Here is a 21,728-nt window from a genome sequence, read left to right on the forward strand (position 1 = left end):
TTTGCTGTGAGTTCATCCGGCTGTGAGGAATGCCGAGTGACATCGCTTTACATAACGAGCCGGGATTAATGAGTCGTTTTCTGATGCGACTGCCTGAGAGCGACGCCAAGGAAAAGCCTCGTTACGGCCAAGGGGCTAACGATTAAATGAAGGTTAATTAGAGGTCGAGACACTGTGCATTCCCGTATCCGTCATATCAGCCGCTCTCAGGACGCCAGAAGCTGCTGCAAATCTATCAGGACGATTCTGGGAAAGGTGGGTGACAATATGTCCGCCATTACCCACCCCGCCACGGCGGTGACTGAACCGCAAACATCAGATCAGGTGAGGGATCGCTACATGAGGAGGAGGATATTCTGGAAAGCTGGGTGACAACATGTCTGCCATTACCCACTCCGCCACGGCGGTGACTGAACTGCAAACATCAGATCAGGTGAGGGATCTCTACATTAGGAGGCTGATATTCTGGAAAGCTGGGTGACAATATATCCGCCATTACCCACCCCGCCATGGTGGTGACTGAACCCTAAACATCAGATCCGCCTCAGGTGAGGGATCACTATATGAGAAGGCGGATATTCTGGAAAGCTGGGTGACCCTCCGTTATAGGTGAGGACACGGCGGCCATGTTGTCTCCCCCCACTCTTTCGCTATATATGGACGGGCAGCTGCCGTCTTGTGAGATCACATTATCCGGGAATTAGCAGTAAGATCACCGCTGACCTGATTTCAGACGGGCGCTGACTAGTATTGACTTTCTTAGCTGCGACATGTGGCCATATGTGTCATGAGGGGATTGTGAGGGACTCAGGAGGCCAAAATGAAGGCCGTGTTTGAGGGACGGGGTCCGGGGACTTGTTATCTGCACTTATCAATAAAACCGATGCGAGATGCCGGCCGCACCATTATATGACGCGGGCAGACATGACAATAATGCAACAACAGGGACAGAACCATAGTGAGTGGAGGGGCCGCCGTCACACCCGGGCCCTGGGGTCCATAGGGGCCCAAAAGCTCCATGTGGCTCTTAGAGAAGACCACATTACACATAGTGATACTTGGGGCCTACGAACCTCAGCTTATGCCTCTGCCTAGCAACCACAAACCTGACTGGTCACTATGGACAGCACCACCATTTTTTATTTGTAATATTTCATAGAAATTCCTCACAAAAAAAATGACTGAAATGAAGAAAACGTGTCGATCTCCAGAGCAGCCGGTCAGATTACCGCCTCAGGAGGGACCATAACAGCCGAGATCGATTGGTTGCTACGGAAACACCGATACATCTCCATTACAGAGACCAAAACAGAGCAAGGAACTTGGGTGTTGCCCGTAGAAACCAGATTCTGCCAGCAGGTTCAAAAATGAAAGTAGCGATCTCATTGGTTGCTCAGTTTTTATAAGTAAAACTCTGCCCTCAAACATTGAGCCGCACCCCCCGATACAGATGAGCACCCCCCCATAGTGACGGCTACAGCCTCCCCACATTGCATTACTGCCATACAACATAGCCCCTTCCTTCCAGAAGCAGCGCCCTTCAGTCCTCTGGTTGTGTCAGGTATTACAGGCTGATCCCATTCACTTCTATGGAGTGAAGTTGCAATACCACCCACAACCTGAGGACAGGAATGGCGCCATTTCTGGAGAAAAAAAGCAGCCATGATTTATTTTTTTTAATTCTGGATTAAATCGTTACGGGGAAAGGAAGGGTTCCCGATTTCCCCACAGTAAGATGCGGTTATTAGTGTGGAGCGTTTGTGTAGGGTCATGGTCCGCCTGTTGTGTAAACCGTCAGCCATGTTTCCACGTCTAAAAAGTGTGACCACCGAGATGAGACGCAGACATCGCTGACGTGTAGGCTCCTGCTTGTGTGAAACTACAACTCCCAGCATGCTCTGCGAGGGAGACAACGGTCGTACCGCTCCGTATTCAGTTCTGCCACCTAACCCCTTAGATGCTGCGGTCACTACGGAGCACCTCAGGGGTTACACTGCAGAGATCGGAGCTAGCGAGCGGTTTCCTCAGGATTCTTAGTCCGGTGTTTTTGTGACTTTCCGGGAGTCGCCGCCATCTTACTCCTCACTTGTCCCTTGCAGGTTTGGCGGCAGCGAATGTGCAATGAATATAATTCACATAGAAAAGAGCGAATATCAAGACAGCAGCAGAGAGAGGCAGACGACCTGCTGTACCCCACAGATCATCAGTAAAAGCTGCGAAATGTCTCCGGGAGCAAACTGCAACATGTCACACGGGCAGCGAGTGATTATTACACTCAGCGTCCACGGCACTCTCCGTGACCAGTGCCGCACTCTCCCGGACCCCTGCCGCACTCTCCCTGACCCCTGCCGCACTCTCCCTGACCCCTGCCGCACTCTCCCTGACCCCTGCCGCACTCTCCCTGACCCCTGCCGCACTCTCCCTGACCCCTGCCGCACTCTCCCTGACCCCTGCCGCACTCTCCCGGACCCGTGCCGCACTCTCCCGGACCCGTGCCGCACTCTCCCGGACCCGTGCCGCACTCTCCCGGACCCCTGCCGTAGTTTCCGTGACCCGAGCCGCACTCTCCCTGCTTGTGCTGGGTAGTGTTGTGCTGAGCCTACACGGTATAGTGCACCATTCCGCATTGTGTCATGTTAGGGTATGTGTCCACGTTCAGGTTTGCTTCAGGCTTTGGTCGATTTGGAACGATTTTATGCAGGTAAAATCCTGACCAAAAATGCACCTGAGGTCTCGGGCAGGTAACCTGCGGTGTTCCTGCGTGTTTTGTTCATTGTAGCAACATGCTGCGTTCTGGAAAAACGCAACGCATGTGCGTTTTTGCGGGAAAAACGCATGCGTTTTTCAATGCACAGTGGAGACGGGATTTCATTATATCCCCTCCACTATGCTGTAACACCTGGACGCTGCGTTTTTGACGCTGCGGCTCAGCGCTGCGTCGAAAACGCAGCGTTTCCTGAACGTGGACACATACCCTTATACGGTATAGTGCACCATTCTGCATTGTGTCATGTTATACGGTATGGTGCACCATTCCGCATTGTGTCATGTTATACGGTATAGTGCACCATTCCGCATTGTGTCATGTTATACGGTATAGTGCACCATTCTGCATCGTGTCATGTTATACGGTATAGTGCACCATTCTGCATCATGTCATGTTATACGGTATAGTGCACCATTCTGCATTGTGTCATGTTATACGGTATAGTATAGTGCACTATTCCGCATTGTGTCATGTTATACGGTATAGTGCACCATTCTGCATTGTCAGGTTATACGGTATAGTGCACCATTCCGCATTGTGTCATGTTATACGGTATAGTGCACCATTCTGCATCGTGTCATGTTATACGGTATAGTGCACCATCCACATTGTGTCATGTTATATGGTATGGTGCACCATTCTGCATTGTGTCATGTTATACGGTATAGTGCACCATTCTGCATTGTGTCATGTTATACGGTATAGTATAGTGCACCATTCCGGATTGTGTCATGTTATACGGTATAGTGCACCATTCTGCATTGTCAGGTTATACGGTATAGTGCACCATTCCGCATTGTGTCATGTTATACGGTATAGTGCACCATTCTGCATCATGTCATGTTATACGGTATAGTGCACCATTCCACATTGTGTCATGTTATACGGTATGGTGCACCATTCTGCAGTGTGTGATGTTATACGGTATAGTGCACCATTCCGCATTGTGTCAGGTTATACGGTATAGTGCACCATTCCGCATTGTGTCATGTTATACGGTATAGTGCACCATTCCGCATTGTGTCATGTTATACGGTATAGTGCACCATTCCGCATTGTGTCATGTTATACGGTATAGTGCACCATTCCGCATTGTGTCATGTTATACGGTATAGTGCACCATTCTGCATTGTCAGGTTATACGGTATAGTGCAGAATTCCGCATTGTGTCATGTTATACGGTATAGTGCACCATTCTGCATCGTGTCATGTTATACGGTATAGTGCACCACTCTGCATCGTGTCATGTTATACGGTATAGTGCACCATTCTGCATTGTATTATATGTTATTATATGACCCCCATTATTTTACACTAATAGTCTATATTAGATTATACCGCACTATATGACACCTGACAATGGTGCAGACAAGTGGAGCTGATCGGCCATCACCCCGCCACATATCTGTGGTTTTCACGCTACACGCGGCGCTCCCTCTGGTGCAGTAATTGAATCTGCATCCAATAAATAATAGATGTGTGTAATCCAATCTGCCCAAAAATAGAAAGTTCTCAGTGTGAACGCACGGGGGGCGAAGGCAGAGATCCTCGCTGCTATAACGCCCCGGAATACCGTCACTCAGGCTTCTATAGGGAATCGTGAGCAAAAACGCAACATGTGAACGCAACCTGACATAGAAACCCAGGAGGAGCCATATGCCGGATTTAAAGGGAACACATCTATTAAGTCTGCAGCGATAGAAGTGGAGTGGATATCAGTCACGGACAGGCAGTACTGGAATATGTGATCATGGCGGTGTCTCTACGTCCGGTCACTCAATACTACAGTCCCTGGTCTCAGATGGCTGATAACAGGTAACAATAGATTGCACAGCACATGGAGACCGTTTAACCCAGCAATACTCTATATGGGGTCCTGCCACTGTCCTGTGCCGGGAGCAGGGGTGTAACTACAATAGGTGCACAGCTTGCAATCGCACCCGGGCCCTGGAGCCTATGGGGCCCTGGAGCCTATGGCGCCCAAAACTCCCTTTGCCCATGTGAAAAGACGCATGCTATTAAAGACTTGCAATAATTGGGGGCCTCATTGGGGCTTTTGTATTGGGGCCCATGAGCCTCAAGCTACACCACCAGCAGGGAGGACTACAGAACCTCCTCCAGTGAGAACTTTTGCCGCTTTCAGTAGACTGGGCTTACATTCTAAGATCTCTGCTTGCTGAATTGGAATATTAGTTATTTATACACCCAGAAACCGACTCACTGTAACAAAGCGTCAGCTGTATGCTGTATCCAGTCAAGGCAATTCATACCGATACCTGTTACCTGCACTGACACACTGTAACAAACCATCACGACGGAGGTTATTGCCGCTCACAGAGGATTGTCCAGACTGGATGCAATTGTAAAAAATCATCAGAAGTGTCAGGTCTGTTCTGGTTTCTATTCACTGACCGTAAGCAGAGGTCTTGGGACACAGCAGTGTGGAGAATCGCAGATCCTTTCTGAGCCTTTTAGGATCAGATGATTTGTAATATTGCAGGACGTTACTCTAAATGGCGCCACCTCCCAGTCCAGAGAATGGTGCCGGCTCCGCTGATGACTGATGGCATCAAATATTCATCTAAAATAGGGAATATGGAATCCTGAGTGCGTGCGCAAGCAGTGTCTGATGGGAAAGTCACCCACAGCCATTCTCACGACCCCCGGGCCAAAAGTAGCAACATCCTCCAGGGATCAGGATCTGGAGCAGTGACTGAAGGCACATCAGTCTGGGGACGTGCACCCGGCTACACCGACTCATGGGTAAACTTTACATGGGGACCCGCTACCGGCAAGCTGGGGCCTGTCACTTTAAGACTAATCAGGGCAAGTCCAGAAACTCTTGATTCCCAGAACAGTCACTGATGATGGTTGGGGGGTTTATGTTACATTGTGGCACTTTTGTATCCTATACCCAGCTGCACTCCTCAGGGTCTGTATGAAGCAGGAGGCCCTGGCTGAGCAGACCCAAGAGGCCGAGACAGCGGTGGAAGAGGAACTGTGACAGGGTAGATTTACATGTCATTCTGGGTGGTAAGAAAGATGGATAACAACTGCCATGGGGCGTATACAGGCAGATGCTAGGAGTTGTTATCCCAGGCGCATATTGTGCAGAAAGCCCCTTATTATTAATATTATTATTATTATAGCGCCATTCATTCCATAGTGCTTTACATGTCATTATAAGCAGTCCTGGCTTTACAGTCATCATGGCAGTCACATTTAAAGGCACAGTCCCAGTTTTTCACTAGACCTCATTTTAGAGGGACCCTCCACTCCTGATACATTTTGCCATACAGATCAGTAATCCGCAGCGCACCTGTATGTCTGCTGACAGGGTTAACACTTGCAAAAGTGGCAATCCTACAGGAATAGTCCCCACAACAGCACTTAGTCCCCAGCGCTCCCCCTTGTGCTTTTAACCCAAAAAGCGGTAGGATAACGACCCGCACAGACAGCACCACATGGTGGTAAAACGACCGATTGTTGGATTTCTCCCGACAAGTCCACTGTAATCCTTGCTGGACGTTACAATCTTAAAGGGACAGCGCTATCGTTGGTGAGCAGTCAGCGAGGTCTGGTATATTGCTCTACATATTGGTTACAATTGCGATGCATTTAGAAATACTCTGTATTTTCCGTCCATGTTATGGCCTCCTGTTCCTATCGATGTAACGAGCAGCAGCTTCTGATAAATGTGATTTTTGTTACATATTCTCCAGGGATAATTGGAGTTATACTCCGGCCGCTCCCAAGATAGCGTCAAAGTGGAATAATCAGTCGTACACTGAGATTGTGCAGAATACAGGGGGGCAATCTATAGTACATGGGGCTGGGCATACGAAGACGCCCCTCCGATATATCTGCTTCTGGGAAAGTTGGGTGACATCCACTATGGCGGCCATCATTCCCTTTAGCGCAGGGGTGGGAACTTCAGGCTCGTGGGTCATTTACAGCCCTCGATGACCCTTTATCAGGCTCGTGGGCCGTTTACAGCCCTCAATGACCTTTCATCAGGCCTGTGGGCCGTTTACAGCCCTCGATGACCCTTTATCAGGCCCGTGGGCCTTTTACAGCCCTCGATGACCCTTTATCAGGCCCGTGGGCCATTTAGAGCCATCGATGACCCTTTATCAGGCCCGTGGGCCATTTACAGCCCTCGATTACCCTTTATCAGGCCCGTGGGCCATTTACAGCCCTCGATGACCCTTTATCAGGCTCGTGGGCCGTTTACAGCCCTCAATGACCTTTCATCAGTCCCGTGGGCCATTTAGAGCCATCGATGACCCTTTATCAGGCCCGTGGGCCATTTACAGCCCTCGATGACCCTTTATCAGGCCCTGGAAAGTTTACAGCACCCGCCCCTGCTTTAGCGGGAGGCCCGCCGTGCAGACGCCCCCTGCTCCCGTATTTCTGCACATTTACGTTTGTAGTGAGCGTGTCCATTATTACAAGATTTATTAGTTTGTCCCATTGACATGAAAGAAGAATAGGAAACTGAAAAAATTACGTCTAGATGATATCTGCAATCTGATGTCTCACTACAGAGAAATCCATGTTATTCTTATATGTAAATGAGTTGTTAAGATCTATGGGCAGGGCATAGATCTCCTTGAGACTCCGCCTCCAGAGCTTATTGTAAATGACAGGGGGCGTTACCAGTGTGAGACATGTAATGACAGTCTGCTCTTCTAATCTACATGTCCCACACTGGTAACGCCCCGTTATTTACAATAAACTCTGGAGGAGGAGTCTCAGGGAGATCTATGCCCCACCCATAGATCTTAACAGCTCATTTGCATATAAGAAAAATGTTGCTTTCCCTGAAATCAGACTTTGGATCGCAGATATCAAGGTGTCATTTTATGCACCTACCTGTGACCTACATGCACATACAGAAGGTTCAGGAGTGACGATCCTACTGACAGGTTCCCTGAAATGTAGCCAGCTACTACAACCCCCATAGTCTTCAAAGGAAAGAGTTACATGTGTCCAGGGTCTCCTCATCTCTAGTGTACTTACTCATTGTGGGGGAAGAGGACCCCCGTTCTCCAGATATGTGGAGTCCTGGTGGTGGAACTGCCAGCTCTTTCTTATGGCATATACGGTACTTCAGATTTATCATTATAAACCTCTTAAAAGTTGTACTGCCTTCCTTGGAAGTTACTCAATATAAAAATATGACCGTCAGGCCGGAAAAGGTTGTACACCCCTGGTGTGAAGACTTTGGTACTTGACGAAGTTTGATGTCACCCAGATGAGGACCTTACCCTCTAGAGGTGTGGTTGTAGCAGTTACTCCCAGGCCCTTGTGTTTGAGGGTCACATTCATAGCACAGCCGCTCTAAAGGCCCCGTCTCACATAGCGACGCTGCAGCGATACAGACAACGATGCTGATCGCTGCAGCGTCGCTGTGTGGTCGCTGTGTGATCGCTGGGGAGCTGTCACACAGACAGCTCTCTCCAGCGACCAACGATCAGGGGAACGACTTCGGCATCGTTGAAACTGTCTTCAACGATGCCGAAGTCCCCCTGCAGCACCCGGGTAACCAGGGTAAACATCGGGTAACTAAGCGCAGGGCCGCGCTTAGTAACCCGATGTTTACCCTGGTTACCAAAAAAAACAAACACTACATACTCACCATCTGTTGCCCGTCAGGTCTCTTGCCGTCTGCTTCCTGCTCTGACTGAGCCGCCGTACAGTGAGAGCAGAGCGCAGCGGTGACGTCACTGCTGTGCTCTCACTTTACGGCGGCTCAGTCAGAGCAGGAAGCAGACGCCAAGGGACCTGACGGGCAACAGATGGTGAGTATGTACTGTTTGGTTTTTTTTACATTTACGCTGGTAACCAGGGTAAACATCGGGTTACTAAGCGCGGCCCTGCGCCGCAACTGCGCCGCACTAGTCACAAAACTAGTGACTCAGCAGCGATCTCGCTAGCGATCTCGCTATGTGAGACGGGGCCTTAAGAATAGTCACATTGGACTAGTGAGGTGGTGAGTCTCATATATAGCTGGTCCTGGTATCTGAGGGTCTCTCACAGGGTACACAGAAGGTTCAGGGTCTCCCACAGGGCACATGGTAGGTGGAGGGTCTCCCACAGGGCACACGCTAGGTGGAGGGTCTCCCACAGGGCACACGCTAGGTGGAGGGTCTCCCACAGGGCACACGCTAGGTGGAGGGTCTCCCACAGGGCACACGCTAGGTGGAGGGTCTCCCACAGGACACACGCTAGGTGGAGGGTCTCCCACAGGGCACATGCTAGGTGAAGGGTCTCCAACAGGGCACACAATAGGTGGAGGGTCTCCCACAGGGCACACGCTAGGTGGAGGGTCTCCCACAGGGCACACGCTAGGTGGAGGGTCTCTCACAGGACACACGCTAGGTGGAGGGTCTCCCACAGGACACACGCTAGGTGGAGGGTCCCCCACAGGCCACACGCTAGGTGGAGGGTCTCCCACAGGGCACACGCTAGGTGGAGGGTCTTCCACAGGGCACACGGTAGGTGGAGGGTCTCCCACAGGGCACACGGTAGGTGGAGGGTCTCCCACAGGGCACACACTAGGTGGAGGGTCTCCCACAGGACACAAGGTAGGTGGAGGGTCTCCCACAGGGCACACACTAGGTGGAGGGTCTCCCACAGGACACAAGGTAGGTGGAGGGTCTCCCACATGACACACAATAGGTAGAGGGTCTCCAACAGGACACACGCTAGGTGGAGGGTCTCCCACAGGGCACACGCTAGGTGGAGGGTCTCCCACAGGGCACACGCTAGGTGGAAGCCTTGGTGCAGACTTTGCACTGGGACACAGGAGTTCAGGGACCCCCAGTTTGTGGTCCGGGGTCACTGCAGGTAATTAATGCGTGAGGGCGTATTAGAGTCCGGGCGTGAGATTAGGGCTCATTACTCCCTCCGCGGGCAGCGGAGAACATAAGCCGCTCAGGACATGGACACTGACGTTGGAGACTCAAGACTTTAATCAAATTCCCTCCTGGATTTATCTCCTGACTTCTGATTACTCGCTGAGAGCAGAGCACACGGCTGATCCCAGAGAGCAGGAAACAGGAGGACCCCCATCACAGGGCACAACGGGGGCGCACGCCCTACACACGCACTAGGGGCTCTAAACGTGGGGTATCTGCAACATGTAAGACACGGAGAAGAGGGAATACGGAGACTGCAGGCGTGATATCAGCATACAGCACTGAGCACACCGTCACCATGACTACAGATCACCAGTGTACAGCACTGAGCACACCGTCACTACAGATCACCAGTGTACAGCACTGAGCACACCGTCACCGTGACTACAGATCACCAGTGTACAGCACTGAGCACACCGTCACCGTGACTACAGATCACCAGTGTACAGCGCTGAGCACACCGTCACTACAGATCACCAGTGTACAGCGCTGAGCACACCGTCACTACAGATCACCAGTGTACAGCGCTGAGCACACCGTCACTACAGATCACCAGTGTACAGCGCTGAGCACACCGACACCGTGACTACAGATCACCAGCGTACAGCACTGAGCACACCGTCACCATGACTACAGATCACCAGAGTACAGCACTGAGCACACAGTCACCATGACCACAGATCACCAGTGTACAGCACTGAGCACACCGTCACCATGACCACAGATCACCAGTGTACAGCACTGAGCACACAGTCACCATGACCACAGATCACCAGTGTACAGCACTGAGCACACCGTCACCGTGACTACAGGCCACCAGTGTACAGCACTGAGCACACCGTTACCGTGACTACAGACCACCAGTGTACAGCACTGAGCACACCGTCACCGTGACTACAGACCACCAGTGTACAGCACTGAGCACACCGTCACAGTGACTACAGGCCACCAGTGTACAGCACTGAGCACACCGTCACCGTGACTACAGACCACCAGTGTACAGCACTGAGCACACCGTCACCGTGACTACAGACCACCAGGGTACAGCACTGAGCACACCGTCACTACAGGCCACCAGCGTACAGCACTGAGCACACCGTCACCGTGACTACAGACCACCAGTGTACAGCACTGAGCACACCATCACTACAGATCACCGGTGTACAGCACTGAGCACACCGTCACCATGACTACAGACCACCAGTGTACAGCACTGAGCACACCATCACTACAGATCACCGGTGTACAGCACTGAGCACACCGTCACCTCTCCAGTGAAGCAGTTAATGAACAATTATTGCTGGCTATAAATGTCAGTAAATAATTTATGTGGCGCCAATTAGACGATAAAGTCACGGATCTGCAGCTGCGGACATGAGGCTACAGAATCATGTAAATCAGCGTCAATGTTTCCACAAATAGATCCACAGGAAAGGTCAGTGATCTCTACTCACAGACAGCAAGCAGAGGTGGTGAGCGCTGCTCTGGCCGCCATGTGCGGCTCCAGCCAATCAGCTGCAAAATAAAGTTCTTTTTCAGGCAGTGAAGGGTTAAATCTGAGGTCCCCCGTCTAAAGGAAACTGGCACGTGGGGCTTCAATGTCAGATCTCTGCTTGCTGTCAGTGGCTGGAAACACTGCGCTTTACGTGATGTCCAGCTGACACAGGTGTGGGGAAAAAAAATAAAAATCTTTCCTGGAAAGCAAGCGGAGATCCTGAACCACAGAATTACCAGAACCTGTGCCCAGGCCGCCGCTGTCTATGGAGGGTCTTATCACTATCATGACTCCTAGAAGCCCCCGCCCGGATCATCCTCTGTATCATCACACTTGATTATTATGGGTCAGGAGTGGACTCATCACTGAGGATTATACACGGAAAGAGCCAACAAACTGTGACTAGGAATAGATCCTAAAATCCTCTCAGGACAAGATCCGCCTGATCCCCTCTGATCCCCAGACAAATCACAACAACAAACATTCAAATAGAAAATGAAGACAGCGCCTCATACGTTGGTGAAAAACCGCAGTTCTTTTATTCTGCCCTCTGTGGTCACAGAGGGCACAGAGGGCTGTGTGGCCACAGAGGACACAGAGGGCAGAATAAAGGAACTGCGATTTGTCACCAACGTATGAGTCGCTGTCTTCATTTTCTATTTGAATGTTTGGATGTTTTCCGGGAAGGAGACGTGCGCCTCTCTTGTGGGTAATAGTTAACCCTTTATTTGCTATGAGGTGCTTGTGAATCGTTTATTCTTTGAAATCACAACAAGTCCCCGCAGCCTGCAACAATTCATCAGTATATACTATACATACAGGACACCATCAGTATACACTATACACACAGGACACCATCAGTATATACTATACACACAGGACACAACAGTATATACTATACACACAGGACACCATCAGTATATGCTATACACACAGGTCACCATCAGTATATGCTATACACACAGGTCACCATCAGTATATGCTATACACACAGGTCACCATCAGTATATGCTATACACACAGGTCACCATCAGTATATGCTATACACACAGGTCACCATCAGTATATGCTATACACACAGGTCACCATCAGTATATACTATACACACACAGGACACAACAGTATATACTATACATACAGGACACAACAGTATATACTATACATACAGGACACCATCAGTATATACTATACACACAGGACACCATCAGTATATACTATACATACAGGACACAACAGTATATACTATACACACAGGACTTATCAGTATATACTATACATACAGGACACCATCAGTATATACTATACACACAGGACACCATCAGTATATACTATACACATAGGACACCATCAGTATATACACTATACACACAGGTCACCATCAGTATATACTATACACACAGGACACCATCAGTATATACACTATACACACAGGACACCATCAGTATATACTATACATACAGGACACAACAGTATATACTATACACACAGGACTTATCAGTATATACTATACATACAGGACACCATCAGTATATACTATACACACAGGACACCATCAGTATATACTATACACATAGGACACCATCAGTATATACACTATACACACAGGTCACCATCAGTATATACTATACACACAGGACACCATCAGTATATACACTATACACACAGGACACCATCAGTATATACTATACATACAGGACACAACAGTATATACTATACACACAGGACTTATCAGTATATACTATACATACAGGACACCATCGGTATATACAGTACTATACATACAGGACACCATCAGTATATACTATACACAAAGGACACCATCAATATATACACTATACACACAGGTCACCATCAGTAAATACTATACACACAGGACACAATCAGTATATACTATACATACAGGACACCATCAGTATATACTATACACACAGGACAACATTATATACTATACACACAGATACACAAAATAAGAAAAAGGGCAGCCACTATACATATGCACACCACGGATACATAAAATAACAATAACCCAAGTGTATAAACAGGAAATTTATTAGCAAACCACACAAAAATCTTTAAAACAGAAAACAGAAAACTCCACAAATACAGATTGGGCACAAGCAAGGTTTAGAGCATGGCCAGAATAATTGCCCATAATAGAACCAAGAGCAGTAACATTACTTCCCCTGACGAAGCCCTATTTGGAGGGCGATACGCGTGGGGTCGCGTCACTTGGTTCCTGTCGGCCTGCACACGGGGACGTTGTTCCCTTTTCACCTTCTATGGGTAATGTTACTGCTCTTGGTTCTATTATGGGCAATTATTCTGGCCATGCTCTAAACCTTGCTTGTGCCCGATCTGTATTTGTGGAGTTTTCTCCATATTTGTCCACCGGTGGTGCCCAGGTGGTTCATAACTAGATACTGCTGTTAGGGTATTTTCCACCTTCCTGTGCATATCTTCCTATACCGGGGACTTGTACGACTTATAGGTAGTGTTGAGCGATACCGTCCGATAATTGAAAGTATCGGTATCGGAAAGTATCGGCCGATACCGGCAAAGTATCGGATCTAATCCGATACCGATACCCGATACCAATACAAGTCAATGGGACTCAAGTATCGGACGGTATCCTGTATGGTTCCTAGGGTCTGAAGGAGAGGAAACTCTCCTTTAGGCCCTGGGATCCATATTAATGTGTAAAATAAAGAATTAAAATAAAAAATATTGCTATACTCACCTCTCCGACGCAGCCTGGACCTCACCGAGGGAACCGGCAGCGTTGTTTGCTTAAAATGCACGCGTTTCCTGCCTCCCGCGACGTCACGGCTTCTGATTGGTCGCGTGCCGCCCATGTGGCCGCGACGCGACCAATCACAGCAAGCCGTGACGTAATTTCAGGTCCTGAATGCAGAAATAGGCATTCAGGACCTGAAATTACGTCACGGCTTTCTGTGATTGGTCGCGTCGCGGCCACATGGGCGGCACGCAACCAATCACAAGCCGTGACGTAATTTTAAAATGCGCGCGTGTCCTGCCTCCCGTGACGTCACGGCTTGTGATTGGTCGCGTCACCCATGTGACCGCGACGCGACCAATCACAAGCCGGAACGTAATTTTAAAATCCTCAATGCCTAGAATTAAGCTTCCAGGACCTCAAAATTACGTCACGGCTTGCTGTGATTGGTCGCGTCGCGGCCACATGGGCGGCACGCGACCAATCAGAAGCCGTGACGTCGCGGGAGGCAGGAAACGCGCGCATTTTAAGCAAACAACGCTGCCGGTTCCCTCGGTGAGGTCCAGGCTGCGTCGGAGAGGTGAGTATAGCAATATTTTTTATTTTAATTCTTTATTTTACACATTAATGTTGTATTTTACACATTAATGTTGTTTCGATACCGATACCCGATACCACAAAAGTATCGGATCTCGGTATCGGAATTCCGATACCCGCAAGTATCGGCCGATACCCGATACTTGCGGTATCGGAATGCTCAACACTACTTATAGGTGCTTAGGATCTAGCAGGTTTTTGTCCTCTAGTCCCATGAGCCAGAGGGTTTGTTCCCAATTATACATATGTGCGGGCTTATAAATGTTCATTATACATTATATGTAATATTTATATATGGACCAAGTTTTTTCATGTACATTTGGTTTTTAATTATGTTTTAAAGATTTTTGTGTGGTTTGCTAATAAATTTCCTGTTTATACACTTGGGTTATTGTTATTTTATGTATCCGTGGTGTACATATGTATAGTGGCTGCCCTTTTTCTTCTTTTGTGTATCATATTGTATTGGCCACTTTTTGCACCCCGGTTAGAATTGATTTGCATGGAATATAGTAGTGCGCTCATGGCTTCTTGTTTGCCTTATACAGTCATGGCCAAAAGTTTTGAGAATGACACCAAAATTATATTTTCACATGATCTGCTGCCCTCTGGTTTTTATTAGTGTTTGTCTGATGTTTATATCACATATAATATGATTGCAATTATATTTCTGTGAGTACCAATAGGTTATATTGACAGTTAGAATGAGTTAATGCAGCAAGTCAATATTTGCAGTGTTGACCTTTCTTCTTCAAGACCTCTGCAATTCTCCCTGGCATGCTCTCAATCAACTTCTGGACCAAATCCTGACTGATAGCAGTCCATTCTTGCATAATCAATGCTTGCATTTTGCCAGAATTTGTTGGTTTTTGTTTGTCCACCCGTCTCTTGATGATTGACCACAAGTTCTCAATGGGATTAAGATCTGGGGAGTTTCCAGGCCATGGACCCAAAATCTCTATGTTTTGTTCCATGAGCCATTTAGTTATCACCTTTGCTTTATGGCAAGGTGTTCCATCATGCTGGAAAAGGCATTGTTGGGCGCCAAACTGCTCTTGGACAGTTGGGAGAAGTTGCTCTTGGAGGACATTCTGGTACCATTCTTTATTCATGGCTGTGTTTTTAGGCAAGACTGTGAGTGAGCCGATTCCCTTGGCTGAAAAGCAACCCCACAAATGAATGGTTTCAGGATGCTTTACAGTTGGCATGAGACAAGACTGGTGGTAGCGCTCACCTCTTCTTCTCCGAATAAGCTGTTTTCCAGATGTTCCAAACAATCGAAAAGGGGATTCATCAGAGAAAATGACTTTGCCCCAGTCCTCAGCAGTCCACTCCCTGTACCTGTTGCAGAATATCAGTCGGTCCCTGATGTTTTTTCTGGAGAGAAGTGGCTTCTTTGCTGCCCTCCTTGAAACCAGGCCTTGCTCAGAGTCTCCGCCTCACAGTGCGTGCAGAAGCACTCACACCAGCCTGCTGCCATTCCTGAGCAAGCTCGGCACTGCTGGTAGTCCGATCCTGCAGCTGAAACAGTTTTAAGATACGGTCCTGGTGCTTGCTGGTCTTTCTTGGGCGCCCTGGAGCCTTTTTGACAACAATGGAAGCTCTCTCCTTGAAGTTCTTGATGATGTGATAGATTGTTGACTGAGGTGCAATCTTTGTAGCTGCGATACTCTTCCCTGTTAGGCCATTTTTGTGCAGTGCAATGATGGCTGCACGTGTTTCTTTAGAGATAACCATGGTTAACTGAAGAGAAACAATGATACCAAGCACCAGCCTCCTTTTAAAGTGTCCAGTGATGTCATTCTTACTTAATCATGACTGATTGATCGCCAGCCCTGTCCTCATCAACACCCACACCTGTGTTAATGGATCAATCACTAAAACGATGTTAGCTGCTCCCTTTAAGGCTGGACTGCAATGATGTTGAAATGTGTTTTGGGGGTTAAAGTTCATTTTCTGGGCAAATATTGACTTTGCAAGTACAGTAATTGCTGTTAAGCTGATCACTCTGACATTCAGGAGTATATGCAAATTGCCACTAGAAAAAATGAAGCAGTAGACTTTGGAAAAATTAATATTTGTCTCATTCTCAAAATTTTTGTCCATGACTGTACTATACACACAGGACACAACAGTATATACTATACATACAGGACACCATCAGTATATACACTATACACACAGGACACCATCAGTATATACTATACATACAGGACAACATCAGTATATACTATACACACAGGACACCATCAGTATATACACTATACACACAGGACACAACAGTATATACTATACATACAGGACACCATCAGTATATACTATACATACAGGACACCATCAGTATATACACTATACACACAGGACACCATCAGTATATACACTATACACACAGGACACCATCAGTATATACTATACATACAGGACACCATCAGTATATACACTATACACACAGGACACCATCAGTATATACTATACATACAGGACAACATCAGTATATACTATACACACAGGACACCATCAGTATATACACTATACACACAGGACACAACAGTATATACTATACATACAGGACACCATCAGTATATACTATACATACAGGACGCCATCAGTATATACTATACACACAGGACATCATCAGTATATACTATACACACAGGACAACATCAGTATATACTATACATACAGGACAACATCAGTATATACTATACACACAGGACAACATCAGTATATACTATACACACAGGACAACATCAGTATATACTATACACACAGGACACAACAGTATATACTATACATACAGGACACCATCAGTATATACTATTACACACAGGACACAACAGTATATACACTATACACACAGGACACCATCAGTATATACACTATACACACAGGACACCATCAGTATATACTATACATACAGGACACCATCAGTATATACTGTACATACAGGACACCATCAGTATATGCTATACACACAGGACACCATCAGTATATACTATACACACAGGACACAACAGTATATACTATACACACAGGACACCATCAGTATATACTATACATACAGGACACCATCAGTATATACTATACACACAGGACACAACAGTATATACTATACATACAGGACACCATCAGTATATACTATACATAGGACACCATCAGTATATACTATACACACAGGACACCATCAGTATATGCTATACACACAGGACACCATCAGTATATACTATACACACAGGACACAACAGTATATACTATACACACAGGACACCATCAGTATATACTATACATACAGGACACCATCAGTATATACTATACACACAGGACACAACAGTATATACTATACATACAGGACACCATCAGTATATACTATACATAGGACACCATCAGTATATACTATACACACAGGACACCATCAGTATATGCTATACACACAGGACACCATCAGTATATACTATACACACAGGACACAACAGTATATACTATACACACAGGACACCATCAGTATATACTATACATACAGGACACCATCAGTATATACTATACACACAGGACACAACAGTATATACTATACATACAGGACACCATCAGTATATACTATTACACACAGGACACAACAGTATATACACTATACACACAGGACACCATCAGTATATACACTATACACACAGGACACCATCAGTATATACTATACATACAGGACACCATCAGTATATACTGTACATACAGGACACCATCAGTATATGCTATACACACAGGACACCATCAGTATATACTATACACACAGGACACAACAGTATATACTATACACACAGGACACCATCAGTATATACTATACATACAGGACACCATCAGTATATACTATACACACAGGACACAACAGTATATACTATACATACAGGACACCATCAGTATATACTATACATAGGACACCATCAGTATATACTATACACACAGGACACCATCAGTATATGCTATACACACAGGACACCATCAGTATATACTATACACACAGGACACAACAGTATATACTATACACACAGGACACCATCAGTATATACTATACATACAGGACACCATCAGTATATACTATACACACAGGACACAACAGTATATACTATACATACAGGACACCATCAGTATATACTATACATAGGACACCATCAGTATATACTATACACACAGGACACCATCAGTATATGCTATACACACAGGACACCATCAGTATATACTATACACACAGGACACAACAGTATATACTATACACACAGGACACCATCAGTATATACTATACATACAGGACACCATCAGTATATACTATACACACAGGACACAACAGTATATACTATACATACAGGACACCATCAGTATATACTATACATAGGACACCATCAGTATATACTATACACACAGGACATGATTAGTATATAATATACATGCAGATATTGCTTTCATATTAATTTTTAAGGATTTTGTAGGTTTATAGTCAGGTGTTTGAATTATTTTCTTATGTAGGTTGGAACGCAGTCACAAACAGAAACAGTTGAGTAAGAGGCTTGGAACTGGATGAGGAGCGGCCATATTCTACAAAGGTGAGTTGCGGAAGAAAGTTACATGCCACAGATTGAGCAGAGCAACAAGACACCAGGTAGTTATACTGCATCAGCAAGGTCTCTCCCAGGCAAAGATGTCACAGGAGACTGGGTCTTCAAGATGAGATTTTCAAGCTGTTTTGAACAAGTACCAACAAATGGGCCACATTGACAACCGTAGAAACATTGATCGGCCAAGGAAAGTTAGTGCAGCAGATAAAAGACATATCATTTTCTTTCCTATGAAAATCAGATGTCCAGCAGTGCCATCGGCTCACAACTGGCAGCGATCAGTGAGACCACCTACACCATCTCCTGCTCAGAGAAGTCATCTTCACGGAAGAATTGCAGCCAAAAACCATAAATACGACATTGAAACAAGGTAACTGCCTCAACTATACACAAAAAGATAGGAACCAGGGTGCAGAATAAATGTCAGCAGGTTTCTGGACTGAGGAGTAAAGTATTTGTCTGTAGCAGAAGTAGTTTGTTTTTGAAGAGCTGGAGAGTGGTACAATAATGAGGGTCTGCAGGAGCAGTGAACCACGGTGGACGGTCCTGTAAGTTTGTAGATGCATTTCAGCCAATGGTGTTGAGGATGTTTTCAAAATTAATGGTGTCCTCAATGCTGAGAATTCCCGGCAGATACTTCCCCATCATGTAATGCCATCAGGAGACGTCTGATTTCTCCAAATTTATTCTGCAGTCGGACAATGACTCCCAACATCCAGCCAATGTCATTAAGAATGAGGAATCCTGGAAGTGATGATCCGGCCCCGAAGCCCTGATCTCACATCATCCAGTCTGTCTGGGATCACATCAAGACACAGAAGGATCCGCACAAGCCTCATACACAGAAGATCTGGGGTCAGGTCTCCAAGATGTTTGGCACAATCTCCTGCTGAGAGGAAGTGATTGAGATGATGGGCAGTCACCAGATACTGATGATGGAGGTGACGGGTGATCACCAGATACTGATGATGGAGGTGACGGGCGGTCACCAGATACTGATGATGGAGGTGACGGGTGATCACCAGATACTGATGATCGGGGCGACGGGTGATCACCAGATACTGATGATGGAGGTGACGGGCGGTCACCAGGTACCGATGATGGAGGTGACGGGCGGTCACCAGATACTGATAACATTTACATTTAGCTTTTGTTCATTCACTTTGCAATTTTTTAATTGATAAAAAATAAACTATTAACTCTTCTCATTTTGAAAGTTTGCTAGGGTGTGTTCACACTGAGATTGTTTGCTGAGTTTCAGAGAAGAAACTCTCCAACTTTCCAATTAAAACTCATGCTACACACTATACATACAGGACTTCATCAGCATGCACTGTATATACATGATATCCACTATATATATATATATATATATATATATATATATATATATATATATATATATATATACATATACACACACACAGAACAATATTATATACTACACAATATAACTTACTATATTTACTGCACATAGAGGTCGTCACCAATTTATACACTATACATAGATGACATTCCCACATACTGCACATACAGGACATTAGTATATGCCTATACACTACACATACATGACCACCAGTATACTCTGTACATATGAGATGTTAGGAGTGATAGTACTGGACACTTGGCCCCATAGTCAGTGCCATCTCAGTCCACCTTCACTCATCCCATGAGGCTTGTAATAACCTTATAACAGTCACCTCTGCATTATCACATCTGTGGCTCTTTACTGTGAAGTCACCACCCCAGAATGTAATGTAATGTCAATGCATGCTGAGAGTTGTAGTTTCTCAACAGTTGCAGATCCACAGGTTGCTGGCACTGTCAGATCTCTCCACATAAGATAGTCCCAGATCACATCACTATGAAGTAGGATCAAGTAAGTGGGTAATGGATCCCACATCTGAAGGATCCCACTCCCTGCAGGCAGGTGAGCTCACAGATCCATCACTAGTCACAGAGCTGCACATGATGGAGGGGACTCACCCATGAGCAGGTGCAGGGCCCCCAGGACCCCCAGGCAGCGCCTCCACGACCCCCGTCTAATCCTCATGATGCCGGAGATCCTGCGCTCTCTGCGCTCCTGAACTGATTTGGTCTTGTCCTTACACAGCTGCTGTAATGTAATAACATCCGAAGTGGGGCAGGGGGCGGAGGAGGAAGGGGACACCTGCAGCAAGTGACAGCTCCTGACAAAGTCACACCCAGAGCCTGTCACCGGCAGCCAACGGCACCGAGACCGTGCCACCAGGGAGGGCACCCAGCACTGGAGGGGAGAGACCGTGCCACCAGGGAGAGCACCCAGCACTGGAGGGGAGAGACCGTGCCACCAGGGAGAGCACCCAGCACTGGAGGGGAGAGACCGTGCCACCAGGGAGGGCACCCAGCACTGGAGGGGAGAGACACTGCCACCAAGGAGGGCACCCAGCACTGGAGGGGAGAGACCGTGCCACCAGGGAGAGCACCCAGCACTGGAGGGGAGAGACGGTGCCACCAGGGAGAGCACCCAGCACTGGAGGGGAGAGACCGTGCCACCAGGGAGGGCACCCAGCACTGGAGGAGAGACCGTGCCACCAGGGAGGGCACCCAGCACTGGAGGGAGAGACCGTGC

The 21,728-nt window shown here is 47.0% G+C and overlaps 1 protein-coding gene across 2 annotated transcripts in view; it reads right to left on the bottom strand.

Moving 5' to 3' along the window:
- Window positions 1-21,333, bottom strand: part of ESAM (endothelial cell adhesion molecule) — a 68,528-nt gene extending 47,195 nt beyond the window's left edge. Inside the window, exon 1 of one of the 2 annotated variants that reach the window (XM_077249514.1) lies at window positions 21,104-21,333. In XM_077249514.1, the coding sequence (XP_077105629.1) occupies window positions 21,104-21,170 (67 nt within the window). In that variant the 5' untranslated portion in view covers window positions 21,171-21,333. Of the gene's footprint in view, window positions 1-7,789; window positions 7,908-21,103 lie in introns of those variants that run through there. The other variant, XM_077249513.1, reaches the window with a different exon arrangement.
- Window positions 21,334-21,728: the final 395 nt, after the last annotated feature.

The sequence above is a fragment of the Ranitomeya variabilis genome, chromosome 4 (assembly GCF_051348905.1).
Source record: "Ranitomeya variabilis isolate aRanVar5 chromosome 4, aRanVar5.hap1, whole genome shotgun sequence".
NCBI lineage: Eukaryota > Metazoa > Chordata > Amphibia > Anura > Dendrobatidae > Ranitomeya > Ranitomeya variabilis.